The 21517-nt window shown below is 35.5% G+C and overlaps 2 protein-coding genes across 3 annotated transcripts in view; both read right to left on the bottom strand.

Annotated features, from left to right (window-relative positions):
* IPO11 (importin 11) overlaps window positions 1-21517 on the bottom strand; it is a 120839-nt gene that overhangs the window by 24117 nt on the left and 75205 nt on the right. For both annotated transcript variants that reach the window (XM_074931550.1, XM_074931551.1), the window contains 5 exons: window positions 21355-21434; window positions 20692-20772; window positions 17681-17776; window positions 15269-15382; window positions 14268-14389 (listed from right to left, as the gene is read on the bottom strand). In XM_074931550.1, the coding sequence (XP_074787651.1) occupies window positions 14268-14389; window positions 15269-15382; window positions 17681-17776; window positions 20692-20772; window positions 21355-21434 (493 nt within the window). The remainder of the gene's footprint in view (window positions 1-14267; window positions 14390-15268; window positions 15383-17680; window positions 17777-20691; window positions 20773-21354; window positions 21435-21517) is intronic.
* LRRC70 (leucine rich repeat containing 70) lies at window positions 1496-3537 on the bottom strand. The gene has a single exon (XM_074932877.1). It carries the CDS (start codon window positions 3535-3537, stop codon window positions 1612-1614), a length of 1926 nt encoding a protein of 641 aa, XP_074788978.1. The 3' UTR covers window positions 1496-1611.

Here is a 21517-nt window from a genome sequence, read left to right as displayed (position 1 = left end):
CAGAGGCACCTTGCACATTTGCACCCATGCAGTGCAGTCAAGGTCAATATATATACAGGCAGCAAATAATATGTGTGATTCCTGGAAATGAACAAACAGGACAATAGAGAACAGCAAAACATGGCCACACACAAGTTACACCAGCAGAAAGCAGGCAGGCTAGAACAAGAACCCTAAGAGCAGTTCTGGTTCATTTGAAGCACACCCCAGTCCCCAGGCTGGATCCTGGAACAGCAAGATACTTCTACATAACTTAAATGGACCCCATGGAGGACAGACTATCAAAACATTTTTCATTTTCCCTGAGCAAAACGGTCTAACTGTAACTTGTGTTGCTTACAAATCAAGTGGTTGAAGTCTAAGGCACAGGCCTATAGAATATGTACAAAAGTAAGTCCCATTCAGCTAGCTGAAAGTTTTACAAGATTGGAATATTTAGAACATACTTGTATGACTTCTTCCTGAATAAAGTTTAAATTACTGGAGTAAGAAGGGAAAAAAAAACCAGAAATTCAGGCTGAAAATAAAACTACAACACACTAGATATAACCTGACAATCATGTACACAGAACATCATTATTCAAAATAGAAATTGAAAGTTAAAACAAATGCAAACTGTATAGTAAAATAATATCCATCTTCTGAAGATGAAGTCTAAAAATTAGGTATTCACTAAGAAAATGTACTTTGACTTGAACTTGACATTTCCAAATATACACAGCAAATACGTAAATATCATCAGCAATTCTTCCAGAACTACATATTTAAAGTGTAGCATATTTCTTCAGCTTGTCTTATCTAGCCAAAACCTCCCTCACTATATAAATGGCAAAATATCATTTATTTACAGTAACTAACCAGCTCTATGACCCTAGACATAATAAACATGTTCAATTTTTCAATCCAATAGAAATTTAGTTTCCATATTAACTCCATTTTCAGGTATTATCATGAAATGATACAGATACAGAAAAAAATCACTTTAATATATTCATTAATACAGACAGAATACACAACTTTGTATATTAAAATATCATTGGTATCAATAAAAATTGTATAGTCTTAAATTCTTCCTTTCCTTGAGAGTATGAACATGCTAGATATAAGTATGTTTGGTTTTTTTTTTTTCCCCAGTGATTATTAATAGAGGCAGAGTTGAAACTATATTACAATAAATAAGCATTGCTCTTTTTCTCATCCCCCAGGTTTCTTAGCTTCATGAGTCTGCTAAAAACTGATATTTTGCTTGCTTCAAGCTTCCAGTTTAGCTATGGAATTTCTATAGAAACTTATGCTATTAAGTATTGTAAAACAAAAATAAATGTGTACTTTATACTGCGTATATACTTGAGTTACAGGTGAAAGGTTCCTACAACAGGAACAGAGGATAATACACCTACCCATGTCAGATCTAAATGACATCTAATTTAAAAAAATAATCCATTTCAAAACATTGAGGAAGCACATGATACAGAACCCTAATTATACCATTTTCCACAATTGTATCAACCAGTTCATTTTAATCAGTGAATGTGTTTTTAGAAAATTAGGTTCCTGCTTTCTTGAGATTTCAGATCACAATAAAGTTAACATCAAATCAAATTAGATAAATTACAGTGACGAATGTTCAAACAATATGACCTGTGCCTGACTTTCAGATGCTGTTCGCTTGAGCAGCCTGATTTGGTCCAGTTCTGAATGCTCCATTGAATTCCGAGTTAGAGACTGCACTGGGTCAGTTATGTTGTATCTGCCAGGCTGATAAAACCCATAATATTCTATTCTCTTTTCCCCTGAGTTTTCCATTACCTTTAGTTTCTGCCTAAACTGAATGATTTTACAAGTTAAGAACAAGATCACAGCACAAGCCAGAATGAAAAAGGCTAGTAAAATGTCAAAAGCCTGATTCAGCTTTTCAACCTGTTGTGTACAAAATAGGGATGTTTTTAATGATACAGGAGCAGCATCTGTTGGATAGAATACTTTTCCTTCTACGGTTCTGTTAACAGGTATAATCTGTACTGGTATTTGCACTGGTAATGTTGATAATACTGTAGTTGCCCGTGATGGAACTTCAGCAGCATTTTCTTCATAGGGCAACAAGTTAGCAGATGTAGCTGTAGTTCCTTCCCAGAAAGCAACATATTTCGTGTCTGCATTGACAAAGTGTTCAAATGTGTTGTGCCTGTTTCCCTTATGCCACGCCATCAGCAAAGTGGTAGTGCTGTGATGGACACCTACATATCCTAGACTCCAAGCTGTTTCTGGGCTGGCAGTAGGGCTACTGCAGTTTGCAAACTGAGTCCACTTAATGTAATGCAAAGGTCTACCACGCATACTCAGGGGATTCTGACAGTGAATTTTTACAGCAATAGGTGATGATGCTAGCCAATTAAGTAACCCAAGCATTTTGCAGCTGCAGTTCCAAGGATTATAACTGACCTGTAGATGAGTTAAAGACACTAAGGGCTTGAGAACTTCAGGCTGTAACTCTGTAATATTATTAAATGCTAGACTGAGTATTTTAAGTGACTGTCCCATTTTTTCAAAGGTACCATCGCCAATACTGGTTATTTTGTTTCTGTCTAGCTGCAGATACGTTAAATTGTTCAATAAAGTAAAAGTGCTGGAATTTATATTTTCTAAATCATTATAACTTAAGATTAACTGCCTAAGATTGTTTAATCCAAAAAACACATTTACAGAAATACATTTTAGCTTTACGTTTTTTAAAGACAGATATCTAAGCTTGTTAAGTCCTTTAAATGCAAAAGGATGTATTGATCCAATGGGATTGTGAGACAAAGACAGTCTTTCAAGTTTTTTGAGCCTTCCAATAGCATTCGATGGCACAAGTGTTAAGTTGTTACCTTCAAGGAACAAATATGCAAGATTTTCAAGATGATGAAATGCTGAATCTGATATCCGTGAAATCTTATTATTGGCTAAATTAAGTGTTTGGAGACTTAACATTCCCAAGAAAGTCCCACTTCCAATAACACTGATACGATTTCTTTGAAGTGTTAAATATCTAACAGAAAGGAGATCACTAAATAATCCTCTGGAAACAAAAGCTATTTGATTATTCTGAAGGTATAAACAGTGAAGATTGGAAAGACCTTCAAAGATTCCTGGATCCAGGCGCTTAATATTATTGTTATTTAGATGTAAGTAGCACAGTTGGGGGAGTTCCACAAAAGCTTTCGGGTGTACATACGAAATACTGGAGTTATCCATGTAGAGCGCAGCAAGTTTCTGAAGGCCTCTTAGTTCATTCGAAGTGACACGTGATATATTATTGCCACTGAGGTACACAAGAACTGTTGTTTTGGGGAAGTTTTGCGGGATGCTTGAAAGCCCTAAATTACGGCAGCTAACTTGTCTCCCTGTGCAGAGCTGGCAAGCAGCTGGACAGGCAAGAGCCTCCTTCTGGAGCAGCAACAAAAGAAAACAATTAAGGATATGCAGGAATGCTCCCAGACAGGGTGGAGAACTTTGCAGACCACACATATCCCTGTCTTTGGCCTTCTCACTCATCTCTGACTTGGCTAGTAGAGATAAAAAGAAGTTTATAAATATTATTAATTCAAAAGTTTGAAGATTCTACATGTACAGCCTTTAAAATATAAGCATTGTTTTCAAGACTGGTATTTTACATATTCACCTCTGATGTCAAATATGCAATTTAAAAATAAAACCAAGTATAAGTTTGAACTACACTGAAAAAATAGTCAAAGTAAATGAACAATGAAACAAATGTAATGCCAGCCTAGCCAGAAAATATTTAACTGGTTGCAGCATGAAAGTAACTAAGCTGCCAAAATAACAGCTTCTAGTAAATTCAAAATATTGCTTATTAACTATTTATTATAGTTAAGAATGCCGAGAAAATGCTTCAGTAGCATTCAAGTAGAAATGCCAACTGGAAACAAGTTTCTGTCCACTGGAGGCTCACTTATAATTTGAATTTTACTTTTCTAAAGCTGAGTTACATTCAAAATAAACAAACAATTCCTTACCCCAAATCTGAAGTTCATTATTTCTGTTATTTTGCTGTTTTGCAGTTCACTGGACTAAGTTAGAAGCTGACCAACTACACTTATCGGTGAAACCTCTGTAAAGGCAGTATTGCCGTGTACTAGATCACTCGCATTTTGCCCCAGGATTTGCAACTGTTTGCTCAGGAAACTAAGAAAGAAGTGGTTAAAGTCAGGTTGCCATGGATACAGGAAACCCTGAGACAGGAAGCCATTTTATCTATGCTTCAGAATATTGTTGGAAAGGAAATCTGAATGATTTGTTTCTAGAAAACCAAGAACTATCTTAGTTTGTAACAGTTGCCGATTTGTGGTTTTTAAAATACTGTTTTTAACTAGGAGAGCTCAAAAGTGTTTTATCTAAGTTAGGTATAACTTTTAGAATAAAGCATACCTATTTGTAACAGCACTACTGCATTATCTGTAAATCCTTTATCTTTCAGCCAGAATCCAAAATGTTTTATTAAATCAGTAGCAATGCTTATGCTGTTGTCTGCAGATCCAAACCACTGCTGCCACACACACTCCAGCAGCCCAGCAGAGAGGGAGAAGTTGGGAGGTCTGGAGGGCAGAGCCCCAGTACCTCCTGCACTCTGGCAAGGCACATCCTGCCAGCAATCCCAGGGAAACCCACAAAATCTTTGAGATGTGAAACACATGATGTGGTACTGAACTGCTGCGTAGTACTATTTCAGACATGATCAAGTCACTTTGTTAACTCTCACTTTACACCACTTTTTTTTTAAACCAATTTATCTACAACAGACTGTATATTCAGACAGCCACACCTTTGGTCCACACCATTTGTTTCCTGCCATGTCCCTTGTGCAGATAAACACTTAGTGCAAATGTGTGTGCTATAAATATCCCACTCACTTAAATACCGGAGATTACATCCTCAGTTTATCCTTCACAAGGACTAAAGATCTGCAAAGTCCAGTCACATCAAAGGAGGAAAGGGGAAATAACAAAATGAGATGGCAGATTAGCGACTACACCTACAAATAGCAATGTAACTATAAAATCATTGTCTGTATTGTAACAAGACCTTCCCTCGGCAAAATGAAGATGACAAAGCCCATCAGTAGCCATAGCCACGGAAGAGACACAAGAAGAATCAAGTTGCTTTGGCCATAATGCTCTCCCACAGGAAGCACAAGTTCACGTAAGGGGCAAAATGCATGAAGCACTTGAACAAAGGAAGCAGAATAGACAAGGACATGTCTTGAAGAGGCTTTCTTCCAAATTCTGCCAAAAGAAACTTACATTTCTGGAAGTTTTAAAAAAATGCTTTTGACCGTATATAACTGGCTTTTTCTGTTTGAAATCTGTAATGCATTCCATATCAAGAGAAATACTACTTCAGTTTTTTAACCTGAGCTGGCCAAAATTATCTAGACTTTGCGATGGAGGAGAATGTTTTTAAAAAAAGACAAAAACAAAAAAACCTAACTACCTTAATTTCTATCAGTCAATACTTCTTACAATATCTTGTCTGAAGTAATAAATCAGTAGAACATACCTCTCAATATCTAGTCTAAAATAAGAAAACAGCAGGACCAGTAAAACTGATCCATGGGCCACTTTAGACAAAGACTGTATCAGTTACAACCCAGAATTTGAACTGCATTTGGTTCTTTTTTCTGAGACCATTAAACCAATAGGAAAACTAATTGTTCTTTATATTTAACTTTATTTTCACATTTTTCATGGTATTTAACATATTCACTGATATAAACAAAAATAAAATAAAATAGTATGTCATTTCTTTAAAGGGAAAACACTGAATAGTTTTGAACAGTTCCCAGCATGATTATAGAAGTATCCTGGATATATGGGAGAGAACAGTAACATAAAAATATTACCCAATAATACCAAGAGATTGATCAAAAATGAAAAATTACTTCAAACAGGAAATTATCTCCTACTGAAGCTTCACCACCTATAGCCCATTTATGCTGATATTTATTTGGGTGAAGAAATCATTAAAAATTACTTCTTCCAAGATGTTCTGTGTGAAACAACCCCACAGGTCTAAAAGAAGCAACTCCCAATCTAAAAAGTAAGTTTTAAAAGACAAATATCAGTAGGTCTCCTATTTAAGAAATGTCAGCATTAACTTATTCAGAGAGACTGAAGAAATTGCTGAAGCTCTATGTGATACCAGACAGCATGGAAATTAAGAGAAACCAATATAGTGACCAGATAAAAAGAAAGCTGGTGCTCATTAAGTGGCTGGATGTCTCCATGGTCTTGTACTAAAGGTACCTTATCAATATTCATAAAAACTTTGCTCAAACCCTAGCTGCCACTGTGGTTCACATTGCTGACCTTTGCAATTCTCTGATCCCATGTACAGAATGAGGAAGAAAAAAAATCTTAGTTCAGATCACAGTTCCTTTCAATTTGCACTAGGAAATGTGGAGAAAGTCCTGTTTTACACTTTTGTAAACACAGCGCCTGGAGGCCTGCAGATCCTATCAGATTATAATTTCCAGGTATTGCTTCATTAATAATGCACACTGTTAAAGTATCTGAAAGCAGTATCTGTTAAGATCAAGAGGCAAAATAAAATTCCATGTAGCTGATGTAATTCTCGGGAAAACCATAAAAAAGACTGGGATACACATATAGCTTGGACCAGCATTTCTCAAACTGTCCTGTACTTAAACAATGAAATTCATTCCTAGTTGAAAACTGTAAGGAAAACACTTAAAAGAGGAAAATCCCAAACATTTCTTTCAAACAAGTTTAGCCACCTCCAATAGTATGGTTTTTTTTTCTGCAAATTTTGTTGTCCAGTGATAGAAATGCCAGGTTTATATCTGAATACAGCTTCATATGGCAGAAAATTATTTTTGAATCCTGAAGTGAATTTTATCTTAATATGCTAACATTGATAAAGTTACTAATGTAATTACTTTTAAATATATTAAAATCTAGTTCAACAATGACTCCTTGTCAATACAAGCATGAAGTCTGAGCAACAGCAATTTGTCAAAATGTTCATAAAATGACAGGTCAAAGTAATTGAAAGAACATGCAAGCACTGCATCCAGTTCAGGCTTTCCAAACCACCTCTATTTTCTCACTGATCCACGTTAGATTAAAGGTAATATAATTCAGGTTATGAATATTAGCTAGCATAAAACAGTCATCCAACTACAATTTATGTATAGCAGAAAAATATGTAACAACTTCAAAAACGGGCTCTAAAGTTACCCATCTTTAAAACGTATTAAAGCCTATTTTTGGAGAGGGATTTCATTCTCATACTCATTGCAAAACTACGTTAAGGCTTACAAAACAGAGGATGACCAGTTTTCAGCACTGTAATTACTCTTTTGAACTTAGAAGAGCAAAACTATCTTTTGCTCTCCCACCACATATTTAGCAAGTACCTCTTCTTGCAGGTCTTCCTTCCTTCTTTTAATTCTCCACAGGTGGACTACGATACAACTTTCTTGTTTTGATTTCAAATACCTACCAATTTCTGCCCATGTCATTCTCCAGATAAAACCACAATTCAAAATAATTCAGCTACCAACATACTGCTTGGGTAGCATACACGTCAGTATTTAATGTTATTTCACTTACCTATATCCAGTAACATCTGCTGTGGACACCTTATTAATGTTAACTTAGCAGACCTCAAAATCCCTTGTTTTTCTCATTATCATCCATATAATCAGAAATTTTGAGATAATCTCACATATTGAAGATTTCTCCTACTTCATATTCCTGCCTAAGTAAAAATCTTGCTTCAGTTACTGAAAATTTCTGTTCCACAGAGTGCTATTCCAGTCTCGTAATAGCAAGAGAGTTAGTTACAAAGGAGAGACACAGTCTCAGAAATTAATAACACGCAAAACCACTCCTGTTTAATAAACCCACAGTACTAAACATTTGTATATGTAAACATACATCACAAAGTCTATTTCAAAATGATGAAGCTGTCTTTGTAACTTATTTTCCTTTCTAAACTTGGCATTTATTATTGATTAAATTACCAAGAAGGTTTTGCAACATGCTGAGAAACAGAAAAACTATAGAATTATTTTTCCCATTGAGGATAAGAAAATAAGTTTCCCTTCTCTAAATCTTATTGTCTTTAGGCTCTAGTAAAAGAATATGACAGAAAGCTCTTATGAAACTAAGGGCTCACTTTAAGAAACTACTAGAGCAAATTTCTCACCTAACAGTAAATAATTATTGCACCAATAAACTGCATTTGTCATGCAAACTGACAAAAATAGTCTTCTGTGGAGTGAGCAATAAATCTGTGAACAAAATAACAAAACAGGTTGGCCATCAATGAAACCCACAGATGTGATATGCTGACAATAACTATATAGTTTCAGCTTTTACTATTCACTGCAGTATTTAGTAAACTGTTCAAACTAAAAAAGCAGTAAGAAATGTACTCAATATGAATGCAATTCAAAAGGTTTAAAGAACTCAAAGCAAAGTAATTTCCCAAATTTCAGGCAGAATAACCAATTCACATTCCAGAAATTGATTCAAAACTAAATGCAATTGTACAGCTTTCAGCAGCACACTGCCTGCTAGTTTAGGAGATGGGATGGGCATGCACTTGTGACTGATAGCTTCTAAAAATTTTCAAAAAGAGGAACAAACATTTAGTGGACTTCCTGAAAACCACTATAGAGAATACCCATACACAAAATAAAAAAGCTATTTCTTCCTTAAAAATACAAACATTCTTTACACTAGGTATTTCCTTAATATCAAAACCTGATGTTTTGCTTTAAACCTTCACCTTATCATTAAATTGTCTGAATATGAAATGTTAAGGTCTAAAAAAACCTTATTATTTGCAGAAGTTCTTCTATGACATGAATTGTGTTGTTAACCACTTTTGTTATCATAATAGTCTGGCACTGTTAGGAAAAGTCACCAAAAATCTCAGCTACTCTCAAGCAGTCTCGTATTTCAAAGTACAGGGCAGAGGGATAAGTACCAGAACAGCTCAGAACAAAGTCAGCTGGAAAACCAGGTACAAATCTGTATTAATTCTTTTTTAAAAGTTAGTAAAAATCACAAGATTGTAACACATCTTTAGTAACATGCTACGCTTTAGTCACTGTTTATTCAATAACCAATTTGCAAACATGTAAACTTCACATTACAAAGGACAAAGATAAAATGTTTGAAAAAAGCTGCTTAGTACGTTATCATCTTTTGCTATCTTTTATATAACTAAAACATTCAATTTTAGGGTAGATTAGATTTAGAAGAGTTTTAGGAAAGAATTCTGGGGTTCTTTATATAGGCCACAAACAAAAGCATGTCAGCAGCAATCAATCCCTTACCACTGCGGGTTGTTTTCTGCAGCAGTTTAACTGCATTTAGTGACATAATCCCTTGTCATCACTCGGTACATTTTCACTTGTAAAGAAGCGTTATGGGTCTTAGAGGAAATGATCATTTGTTCCTGACCAGTCCACATTAATTTTTCTCCTACCCCTGATTGTTAATGGACACTGGGAGCAAGGAAAGTTTAAAGACTGCATCTACTTGCCAATGCTGTGATGTGACATACAATTAAGGAAGTCACCATACTGCATGTTACGATATGGAGACTAAGACCAAAGACACATTTTTCACTCATAGCATTAAAACTGTTACCCGTCAGGAAAACTAAAATCAAGGCCAAACACAGACAACAGCTGCAAAATCATAATTTAAAGAGCTCCTTTTAATACTAATACTCTATTAGATGCATGGGTGAGCACACCTTTGACTAGAGGAATTAAAAAAAGGTGTGAAAGATAAGGAAAGAGCTTCAGACTATCATCCCTATAAGGAAAGAAGGACGTACAAGTTAGTTATGTAACAAATTTTGACTTTATAAATTTTAAGCTACCCTGAAGAACATGACATTTTATTAGGCACTTTCTTGCCATTTCCTAACTTTACATATAGACAATGTCTTGAGAGGAAAATTAAATTTCTAACGAAGTAACTTTAACAAATGACAGAAAACAAATTCTGTAATAACCTAATGAAGACTTATAATTGCATATTGTAAGTACTTTTTCTCACAGAATACCAATTATCTAACTGGCAGAACTCATACTGGATGACATATCAGATTTGATACACAGCAAAAGAAAGCAGACATTCATTTACATAACAATTAGAAAGGAACAGAGCAACCTGGAGAACCTCTTATGTTCTTAACCTTTTCCTCACAATAATTTTCCAGAAAAACACATTTGACTCAAAGGGGAAAAACTGACAGTGGTATCTGGAAATACTACTTGTGTACCACAAATTAAAAAGGAGAAAGACAAGACCAATTAAAATGCTTCATATTTCAAGCTCAGTAGAGTCTCCTCTACTTTGGAGTGGTACCACTCTACACTGGTAGGTCCACCAAAAATGAGCCTACCCTCAAGTACCAAAATCAGTGGAATATTTTGGAAAGCAAGTAAAAGCAAACCAGGCAACCTCCAATTCAAGAATGATAGGCATTAGTTAACACTTAGTGGCAAAAGGAGAGTGCTTAGCTTTCAATGTGGCACCAATCTAAGCCAATCATTGACACCACATCTTTCCAAATTCTGTTCACTTTTCCTATCAGAGACTAAAATACCCTTATCACTCTTAAGTGTCTTTCAGTATTGTTTGTGTTCTACCAAGATACAGAGATCATAAGTGGAAGGCTAAAAAACATATCTACTTTGCTAAGTAAAATATTAAAAGCTTGCAATATCCCAAAATAAGGACATTCTAAAACACTGTAATGCTGACATTATACAAAGTGACAAAAGCACAGTATGCAAGCTGATGATTTCCAGATATATATATAGGTACAAGAAGGGGGAGATTTTAGCCACCTTGGTGTCAGGAAATACGAAGAATGCTGAAGATGTGTGTCTCAAAACGTAGCACCTGAGATAGTGGGAGGGTACCACATCCTTTCCATGATGGCCTAAAGAAAACTTAGGCTACTGCTCCTGACCATGTTTGCTAGGTTCTATCTTTGGGACCAAGGGCACATCTAATAAAACCCAACTACATCTACTGTATTGTACTAGAAGAGTAATCTTGAAGCTGTAGGTTCACAAACAAGCCTTTAAGATTGCAGACAGACAGGAATATGACTAACTAGACTAGGAAATTATGACATTTGTAATGTACTCATCCAGGTTGGCATCACCTCTCATGTCGCACACCCTAGATCACTCCTCCACCAAACTTCAAATCCTTTCGTGTTTTTCAAAAAGCCTGTTTTAGCTACTGCGTGTCCATGCATACTTCCCTTATGTGCTGAAACTGGAGACATTACTCTGTTAAGTGTATCCTTATCTTGTTACCGGACCCTACTGTTATATACATCAGTTTAAAGACAAAGGCCTTTGATTTATTTTATGAAGTATAAAGAGCTTTTAATAAATGAATGAAAATGTACATGGATAGGTCGGAGTGGCAAACAGGTACAAGAGTACAAAAATGTGGAAAATATGGATGCATATATCAGACAAAAACCACTAACGTTGAATGGTCAGATAGCAAATGCAGATAATTAGGTAGCATTTATGTAAAACCCCCAAGTAATACCAGGAAATCACTGCTAAGTGAAAAGGTACTGCAACACACTAATCAGGAAAGAAGCAGTTATTGTTCTTTTTTTTAACATGAACATCTAAAGACTAACACAATGTGCAGCTGTGTGTAGGAAGATAAACAGGATGCTGGATCGAAGGACTATATGCATACATGACAATGCAATGGAACTATTGGTACTAGACATGTCATTGCATGAACCTCTGAATGATACTGCCTAGATAAGAAAGCTATAACATGACTAATAAACTATCACTTTATAAACTACTTAGTCCAACTAACTGGCCTGAGATCCACTGTGAACTACAACTGCTCTGCAGCAATTCCCATCTTATCTGCTCTAAAATCCTTCACTTGTGACACTGGCAAAGGTGCTATATTTGAAAAAGGTAATTATTTTTGCCATACTGGTTTTAAATGAAAAATGATGTAAACTTCTGCTTCCCCTAAAAAGCAGAAAGTCCCAAGTCCACATACGTATAGTTATAAACATGGCCACTAACTAGAAAAGTATCTAAAAGCAATGAAATAATACTATAGAGTTTAAAGGGAGAATAAAAAAGGTAACTACTTAATAATTTCCCCAAAATCTTATCCATAAAGCAATTTTGAGTGAAGAGTGAGAATACATGTTGTCTTCCTTTTTCCCCCAAGACTTTTGTCTATTCCCTCCCTTTCCTCTCTAAAATAACCTGATGCACATTTTCCTCCAGCTATAGAAGAAGCAACCCGCAGAATGAGCAAAATTCTCAGGAAGTGCTAGACACAGTGCAGATGCCTGTTTTCCTTATACCAGAATCTGAGTTTGCCACTGGTACCACCTCTGACTGTCATACAGAACTAAGCCAAGGGCAGAACTTCATGCTCACTTTGGCCTTCCCAAACAAGCCCATCTCGTGGCCATTCTCAGGAGACAAAATTCTGTTCTGTCTCTGCAGTTGATAAATCTTGAACTGGCATTGGATGTCCCAAGTAATATCTAATCAGAAACCTGGTTAGTGAGGTACTCCAACAGGAAAAACTACTTAAGCTTTTCATGAAAAAATTTACATGAATCCAAATATTTTAAATACTGTTTATATTTAAAATATTTTTGTTTAAACTTTGCAAGTGGACTTGCACAAGAAGCCTGCTTCTGAAAAATTTTTATGACGTTTCAGATGTGAGATGCAGCAGGCATATGTAATATAATCCCTATGAAACACAAAACCAGAGCAACTCACATTGTTTGATAGTAGAAGGATCACTTGAAAGAATCAATTTCACACGTTCTGTCTGAAGGTATGTTTGGCCCTTTCAAACTATCAGTCATATACTAAAATATTCATGGCTTTGACATAAATATGTCCACTAAAGAGAGGCTTTTTATTTGAGAAGCAGTTTTCTTAAATGATTTTAGTATCTGAAAAAGAAAGCTGTCATTTGCAGAAGGTTTTATTATGTTAAGGACTGCCAGAAATAATTGACTTTTACAGCAGAGAATTTGTAGCAGTTGAAGGTAGTTCTAAATAACACAGTTATCTAAAGCAATTTCTTTTTTCCTTCCTCTCTTTAAAGGAAACTGAACTGGAAGAGAGGCAGTTTAGCACCTTAACTTTTAGGTAACACCTCTAAGAACATTTGGAATGTAGTCATAAGTAATATAACATTGTTACATTTACTAAAAAACCCAAAAGCTTCCTCATAAATCACCTGCTTGCTTCACCTTTGACTAGGTGTTTGTCCTGATGATCTGGGACAAAAAAAATGAAAGCTTCTGTGCACATTAAAAGCAATGAAGCTCTGTTAAGTTTTACACGTAAGAGTTCCCTCATTTTTTAGGTCATGACTATATATTCTACAGCTTTACAGATACTAATATAGCTTTAGAATTTATGAGCAACATCTAAATTCCCATTGGACAATACCTAAGACTTTGAAATCTGGCAGACTAAATGTAAACTCATGCAATCTTGTCTTCCTGACTTTCAAACAGACAAAAATAACCTGAAGGTAAGTATGGACTAAACTCTCACCTAAACATGTTACACATGAATTCAAGCAGTGATAATTTAAAAGCCAGTGTAACACTATTCAGCATTTTCACTAAAAACTTCCACTTTGAATGTATATTCCACAATGATGATGGCTAGAGAATGGAAAACAGTAAAAGCTGCTTATTAGAGAAATTTAAAGTGTAAAAATGGTTTCACAGTTTTTCACAGCAACTCTTCTGTTTAATGTCATAGAGGGGAAAACCAGGATGAAAGTTCAGATCTACCCATAACAGGAAAGAAAACTGAAAAAACATTGTTCCTTGGAAGGGACACCAAGATGCTGACACGCCAACTAAAGCAACTACTTAATCACAGATAAGAGAAGCAGTTAGTTCAGTATTAATATGAGAATGGGCAATAAAATTTGCAGTGCTCTTTCCTTATTTTTACTAAATGACATTTTTCATGAAATACAAGAAAGGTTACTATATTGCTATGAAACCAAATAAAGGTAATATAACATATCATGAAAATTCTACCTTTTTAAGTTTCTCTTGGCAAAAAAAGAGGCAATAAAACTACTTACATTGGAATATTTATCTGCCAAATTGTGAAATACTTTAAAAAACATCTTAGGGGCCTTTGAAGTATTCTTACTTACCTATTCAGTGATGGCAAAAGTGAAAGCAATGCCAACGCAGAAAGTTTTCTTCTTTCTGGTTGAGTGATGTTATCCATCCGATCAACCCACATTTCAATCACGTTACCAAGAATTTGGTCCAACTGCAATGGGAAACACAATGTTCCTTTTCATATACGAGTACTTCAGTATATTTAGAAAAAAATTTATTTTACATTTTCTACCAACTGAATACATTATTCAGCTGGGGAAAGACACCATACAGTTATGTATACCTGACAGAAGTAGCAAGCAACAGGTATTTTCAAAATTTTCTATAAAAGTGCTTCCAGGCCCTGAAGCCCCAGAACCATTAATTGTAACTGAGAAGTTAGAAATACATTTAATTCATAGACAGAGCACATTCAGAACCATAAATTGCTTAGTTTTCCCATTAGAATCTAATCCATACAAAACATGTGAACTTATTCTGTTTTACCTTTACTGGTGACAAACGAAAAAAAACCCCACCTTGTCTTTATCTGTTTGAATACTGTATTATTACACCTAAGGATAAGAAAATTACTAAAATTTCACTTAAAGACATAGAAGAATACTTCCAGCAAAAGAATCTCAGTAACCACATCAGTGTAACTGGAGCACACTGAACCCGATACTCCTAGAAACTCAACAGAGAATGATTAGACCATTATCCCTGCTGCAAGACCCATCAAGACAGCATAAGGAAAGAAAATCTCAACCTGCAATACCATGCAAACTAAAATGGTTTATGTGGCTTATTATGGGATGCAGCAGGAAGACAATTTAGAAACTTTTAATGAGATATTTTAAGGTAATTATGAGAACATGCAAAACTTGTTACAGGATGTTCAGGGGAAGGACCAAAGAGGAAGAAAGGGCCCCTTTACACAGTGGACTAGGAAGGAACAAGAATGGAAAACAGAGGGAAAAGTTCCTTCAGGTCAAAAGAATGCAAAACTTTCACATGAATCCAGCTGAAATACCAAGAAAAAAATCCTTACCTCTTGACCCAATTCACATGCCATCTGATTCAAAAGTAATGAAAAAAACTTTGCATTTTGTAGTAGAATTCGACCCATGATCCCCAGATAAGTAGACATCACGACTGGATATCTCTGAAACAAAAGTAAATCAAAAGCAACATAGTTTAATTAAGAGAACAATACTTAACATGAAGAGCAGAAACACATGGAAAATACTTGCATATATTGATGTATTTTAATAAGTTTGAGATTATAAATTGTAATTTAAAAGCCTGTAAGAAGACAAAGACTGAGCAAGCAATCATTACCAGAGTATCTCAATTCTTTTCCCTTTCAAAAAATTCTTTTAAAGTTGATTGTGATTCAAAATTGCTCTTTACAATTTTAGTAACATTAAGAAGGGTTTAGTATTTCTGAAGTAGTTGTTACTTATTTCACTGAGAGAAGCTGTAATACATTTAGAATCACAGAATCAGAATGGGTTGGAAGGGACCTTAAACATCATCTAGTTCCAACCCCCTGCTTCCACTACACCAGGTTGCTCAAAGCCCCGTCCAACCTGGCCTGGAACACTTCCAAGGGACGGGGCAGCCACATCTGTGTGAAGTGTTCCACCACACTCACGGTGAAGCATTTCTTCCTCATATCTAATCTGAATCTACCTTCTTTCAGGGTAAAACAATTACCTCTCACCCTATCACTACACTTCCTGATAGAGTCCCTCCCCTCCTTTCCTGTAGCCCCTTTAAGTACTGGAAGCCACTGTAAGGCCTCCCTAAAGCCTTCTCTTCTCCAGGCTGAACAACCCCAACTCTCTCAGCCCGTCCTAGTAAGGGAGGTGCACCAGCCCCCCCATCATCCTCATGGCTTCCTCTCGTCCTGTTTGAGCAGGTCCATGTCTGTCTTATGCTGGAGGCCTATAACTAGTATTTGCCAACAACTAGTAGGCAACAGTGTCAAAATTAACTGGATAAGCTGTCATGGTTTAGGTCCAGCTGGCAAGAAAGCACCACGCAGCCACTCACTCTCCCCGCTGCCCCCCTGCTCCATGGGATGGGAGAAGAATTGGAAGGAAAAAAGTAAAACCTTGTGGGTTGAGATAAGGACAGTTTAATAGAACAACACAAGAAGAACAGAAAATAATAACAATACTAATAAAACCAATATATAAAGCAAGTGATGCACAATGCAACAGCTCACCACTCTGTACTCCACACTCAACCCCTTTCAGAGCCACTATTACCTCCCATCCCTGGCCAGCTTCTCTAGTTAGATACTGAGCATGATGTCAACATGGTGTCAATATCCCTTGGCTAGTTTGTATCACCAGTCCTGCCTGTGACCCCTCCCAGCTTGGTGTGAAAATTAACCCAATCCTAGCTGAACCTAGGACATAAACTCATTAGGTTTATTGTCTTTTGTTATTACTTTTAATTTTAGAAGACACAGATTTCTTTGTATTAAATTCAGAATCTAACAACGTTAACAGTAAGCATTTTGTACTTGAAAAAAAGCAAACATTTACCTGAAAACATTAATCCAGATTAATACTTTTTTGAATTGGGAGCAATGAATTTATTACAGTCTTACATCAGAAGACATTTTAATAATCCACTTTCTAGTTTTGTAACAACTACAGACTGTTTAAAGTGTCTTTTTTTGTGTTCTGTACAGCAAAAGGTACCAAATAATATTACTTGGCTTAATCTTGGAAATATTTAACTCAATGGGAGCCAAACACTGACATCTGAAAGTCTTCAACACTGGAAAAAGCAGATGTTTTGAGCAAAAAAATAAAAAACATAGAGAATTCTACCCACTGATGCTGCTGATAATAGTTGTTTGTTTTTTCCTTCTGCCAGTACTGCAAGGTTGAACACAGTTAAGGCATATTGAATATTACTCCTTTTTAGCCAACATGGAAATTTGTTGAAGGCAAAGAGAAAGGCATCTAAGCAAGCAAAATCTTAAGGCTATCTCACACAAAACAGTCTGACATCCATCAGGTCTTCTTATTAAATATGTCATTTAGAAAAAGAAGGTCAAATCAGTCTTCTAGTCCAGTTTGTTCTTCTCTGGAGCAGATACACTTAAAAAGCTGTAGTTTAAAAAACCCCAGCAAAAATCTTCAACACCTACAAAGGATCTAACTAAACACAGTCAGCACCTTATTAGCATTAATAGTGAAGGAACAGCATAACAACATTATTTTATTAAAATAAACAGATGACAAAATAAGTGATAGATATGTTGCTTTAACTCTTGCATCATGTTACCTTTACAGACTCTTAAAACAGCTGTCAAAGATCTACCAAATGCTCTTAAAACAAGAGAAAATGCAACATCGACATGAAAAAGCTGGGCCAGATAACAGAAGGTACTTTCCTGTTCAAGAGGAAAAGTAGAGAGTAGTTAATGAGTAACTCTTACCTCCCCATCTATAATCCCCCTGACTATCGATGGCAGAAGGGGTTGAAACATTTGAGGACCCAAAACAGGGTTCACTTTCAGAACATTTTCCACAACCTTAAGAACAAAACCAAATTAGACAATTAGTACAGTACATTTACAAATCTTAACTGAAGCTTTAAAACTACATATACTGATCTATTTATAAAGTGCTGACAGGACATTTACCTTTAAATATCAGCAAACCCCAGGACTGCTGAAAGTATAGTTTAGTGAAGCACTCTGCAAACCTGATCTGCATAACTAACCTGATGAAAACTGACATGCCAAGTAAAACCCAATTAGTCAAGCACCTCCTCACCCTGGCAAAGCTGGTAAGGTGCGCTGAAGGAAGGACCTTGATAAGGCTCCAGAAAAAGCAGTTTGATGAGGTGGTTTGGCAGGGAGGAGTACCAGCAGTTTAAGGCTGTTCTCAGAAGTAATTTTTTTTCCTCCCTGTGTTCTTCAGGTTTTCTTTCAGCCAGCTGTTTGGTGTCTCCCCTTGTACCAAGATGAAGAGGTGAAGAGACTGTGAGAATAATGGACTGATGCCTGTTCACTCTTAGGTGTAAAGGCAGAGACCACACATCTACATGCTGGTACATATTCAGCATATAAAGGTACCATAAAGGTACATCCATTAAAGAGTCTTCTCAGTCTCCATCTAACTTTCACCTCAGAGGGACTTCCACAAGGACCTACTCTTCTGTGCTCTTGTCCAGTCTCCCCTAAATCTTTTTTTCTTTTTGAACTTTGTTTCTACTAGCTTCATTTAATGCCCTGTATTTCTTGCCTTAAGAGAGATGTTAAGCAGTTGACCCCTTTCAATGCCTCTCAATTTAAACCTTTAATATACTGTTATATGGAAATGAACAGAACTTTCCCCCCACTCATCTTTCCTGGGTATTGAAAGTTTTGGCTAACTAATTTGTTCCTTGTGCAGAGTCTTTTCAAACCTTTTATGGTCTGTCGTGGATAATCAGAAAATCAAGTCAAATCAAGCCTCCACAATCTTGTGATAAATCATCTTACCAGTCCCAATTAGCATTTTTCAACCTCATCTGTTTATTTATTGTTCTAATGTCTATTTTCAATCCAACTAAAGCTGTCTGTAGGAAAATATTTCAGAGAACTCTCCAGGTGTTTCTGTTTCCAGTATTTATCTTAAGGGTATATTGTTTAACAAGTCAGCATAGTGACACCTGACAAAACATTTTGCTTTTAGTAAAAATACTTACCTGGATAACTCAGTCATCCCTCTGGAAGCAAGTAGGCATACTAGGAAGGTGTTCAAAGTATACTGCACAAACCTTGCAGATAATGCAAGGCCACACTGGGACCCAAGTAGATGCCATACCATATTAGCAGCAGCATTCCATTTTAGAGATGTGGTTCAAAGCTGCTGCATCAAACATTTACACAACTATAGGCTCCAAGTAATAATATTGATAGAGAGAAATTGACATTTTAAATTCCAGAACTAGAGCCCTTAGATTCCTTTCAGCAGGAACTACAAGAACTTCTGTTGTTTTCTGTCTGGGAATTCTGCAAGCAGAGGTAGGTGGGATCTAATTTTTTTCCCCTCCATTGAATTATTAATGAACTGAATTCAAGTCCATGTTTTTATAAGCAACACAGTTCCCAGTTACTGAAGCCACTGGAAACAAAGGAGTAATACACTAGTTACTACTCAGCTATCTTTCACTGCATACTCCAACTTTATTTCCTGAAATTCTTCAAAGGTACATTTAAAGTATCATGTTTAATATTTCAAAATCTTATGAATTTCATATCTTTCATAGTAACATTTGAAGTTTGTCCAAAAATAGGTTTTTTCAGTACTTCCAAAAACCTGTAACAGTTGTTGCCATTACAATAGCAACTTACAGCAAAAGCAAACTGTTTGTGGTACAAATGCAGGTATGCTACACAACGGATGTGGTAGAGAGCACATACATCCAACATTCAATAAAGACTGGAAAAGCATGGCACTAGACCTATTAAGTCCTAGCAGTCATATAGAAATGAAGAAAAAGGTGAGTCTTCACCATTTGGTGCCCATTTAATCATGAAATGAACTAAACAGTTTTTATAATAATACACATGTATGCAGACTTATTATTTAACCCTTATCTTGCCAGTTTTTCAAATGTGCAGTTAAAAATTAAACTGTATGATTATTTTTCTTACTGATATTGAATACTGAAAGAGAAAAATGTATATTAAAAAAATTAGTAGCTATAATATTGTTGTTTATATTGGCAAAGAGATCACTACTGGTTGAGAGGGTACAGACAAAACTCAGATTTGGATGACTAGGTACAGCAATTAGATAGTTACCTTTATACATTTTGATTAGAAAGACTCAAAATGAGCCCAGATTATTAATATACAAGTATGATTTTAACTTTAGGGTTGAATAATTTCTTGATGTTGCATTTTTGTCCACATAATGTGGGTTTTTTCTGAATTCTGAACCAAGCTGAAAACTGAATTAGTACAGCTCTTAAAACTCATTAATCAGATTGATTTTGGCCTTTTATTTTGTAGATGAAAGTGTAAGTATATTCTGTGGCACTCTTCTCCATTCTAAAATTCAATAAGAAACAAAAAATTTTGATAAGCTTTCTACACCTTCCATGAGTCCACAGATAGCCAAAGATAAAATCAAATTACTTTGACCCAAACCTCTTGTTTTGCAACTCAATGCTCTCAAGGTTTTCTATACATAACATTATCTTCACAATACAGTGACTGGTCATCTGGCTGTTTTAAAAAATACATGTGCATATACACACTCTCTATACATACACACACACTTTAAATATGTAGTTTAAACCACCACTGTCTCTAATATCAATGTGTGCTAAGTTTTTTTCTTACATGTTCTACATTCATCATACTTGAAAATAATTACTCTAACCCGACAACACTAGCAAGAATAACAGATGTACAGAGCTGAATATCTGGGTATTATTTTTATTACACTCTACCTTTAAAACTTGAACTTGGCCATCAGTAGTTGTGTCCTTCAAAACTTCACAAAATGACCGGCATAAATCAACAGCATACATCTGTAATTAAATGAAAAAGAAGGTATTATGCAAATATATTTTGTATCTATGCATATATTTCAAAACTCAACATATCAGGGATTATTTATGTCCAAAGACCCAACTTGTCTTCAGAGACTGTGTTTGTTAAATTGCTCACCTTTCCTTAACTATTTAAAATCTAATCTAAGCAATTTGGTTTTTTTTTTAATATTGCTGGTTTTTTAAACAATCAATCTCAATGAATTTTCTCATGAGGGTGTGAGAACAAGGCACAATATCTCTAGTTCAATTCTTGCTAGAATTTATGATCATAATTTTAATCTGGTAGGATAACTACAATACCTATTACTACACATAGGACCTTTACAGGTATCAAAGTACCAAATCAATCCACCAAACATTAATTCTAAATAATAATCTTTCTCAAATCTGATTTGACTGAGTTTCCACCATGTGCCATAAAGAGCTAACATTAGAACAATATAGTTGTATACACATAAATAAATCTTTGTGTGTATGGTTTCTTCCAACATGAGAGAAAGTAGTTTGACAGTAGGCAACTAAGATGTTAATATGATTCTTTACATAATGGTAACATACCTGTAAAAATTCAGATGATGATAGGAAAATATAAGCATTGATGATCTTAAAGCAATTTGTGAAGTTTTCTGAACTCAGCTCTGGAAAAAAGGAAATCACAATTCAGAATCTCATGACCAAACTGAAGTACAGGTAAAAGACTCACTTCTACCAGTCTTTTTCT

Source organism: Athene noctua, chromosome Z (assembly GCF_965140245.1).
Source record: "Athene noctua chromosome Z, bAthNoc1.hap1.1, whole genome shotgun sequence".
NCBI classification, from domain to species: domain Eukaryota; kingdom Metazoa; phylum Chordata; class Aves; order Strigiformes; family Strigidae; genus Athene; species Athene noctua.
This window is presented reverse-complemented; position numbering and strand designations above follow the sequence as displayed.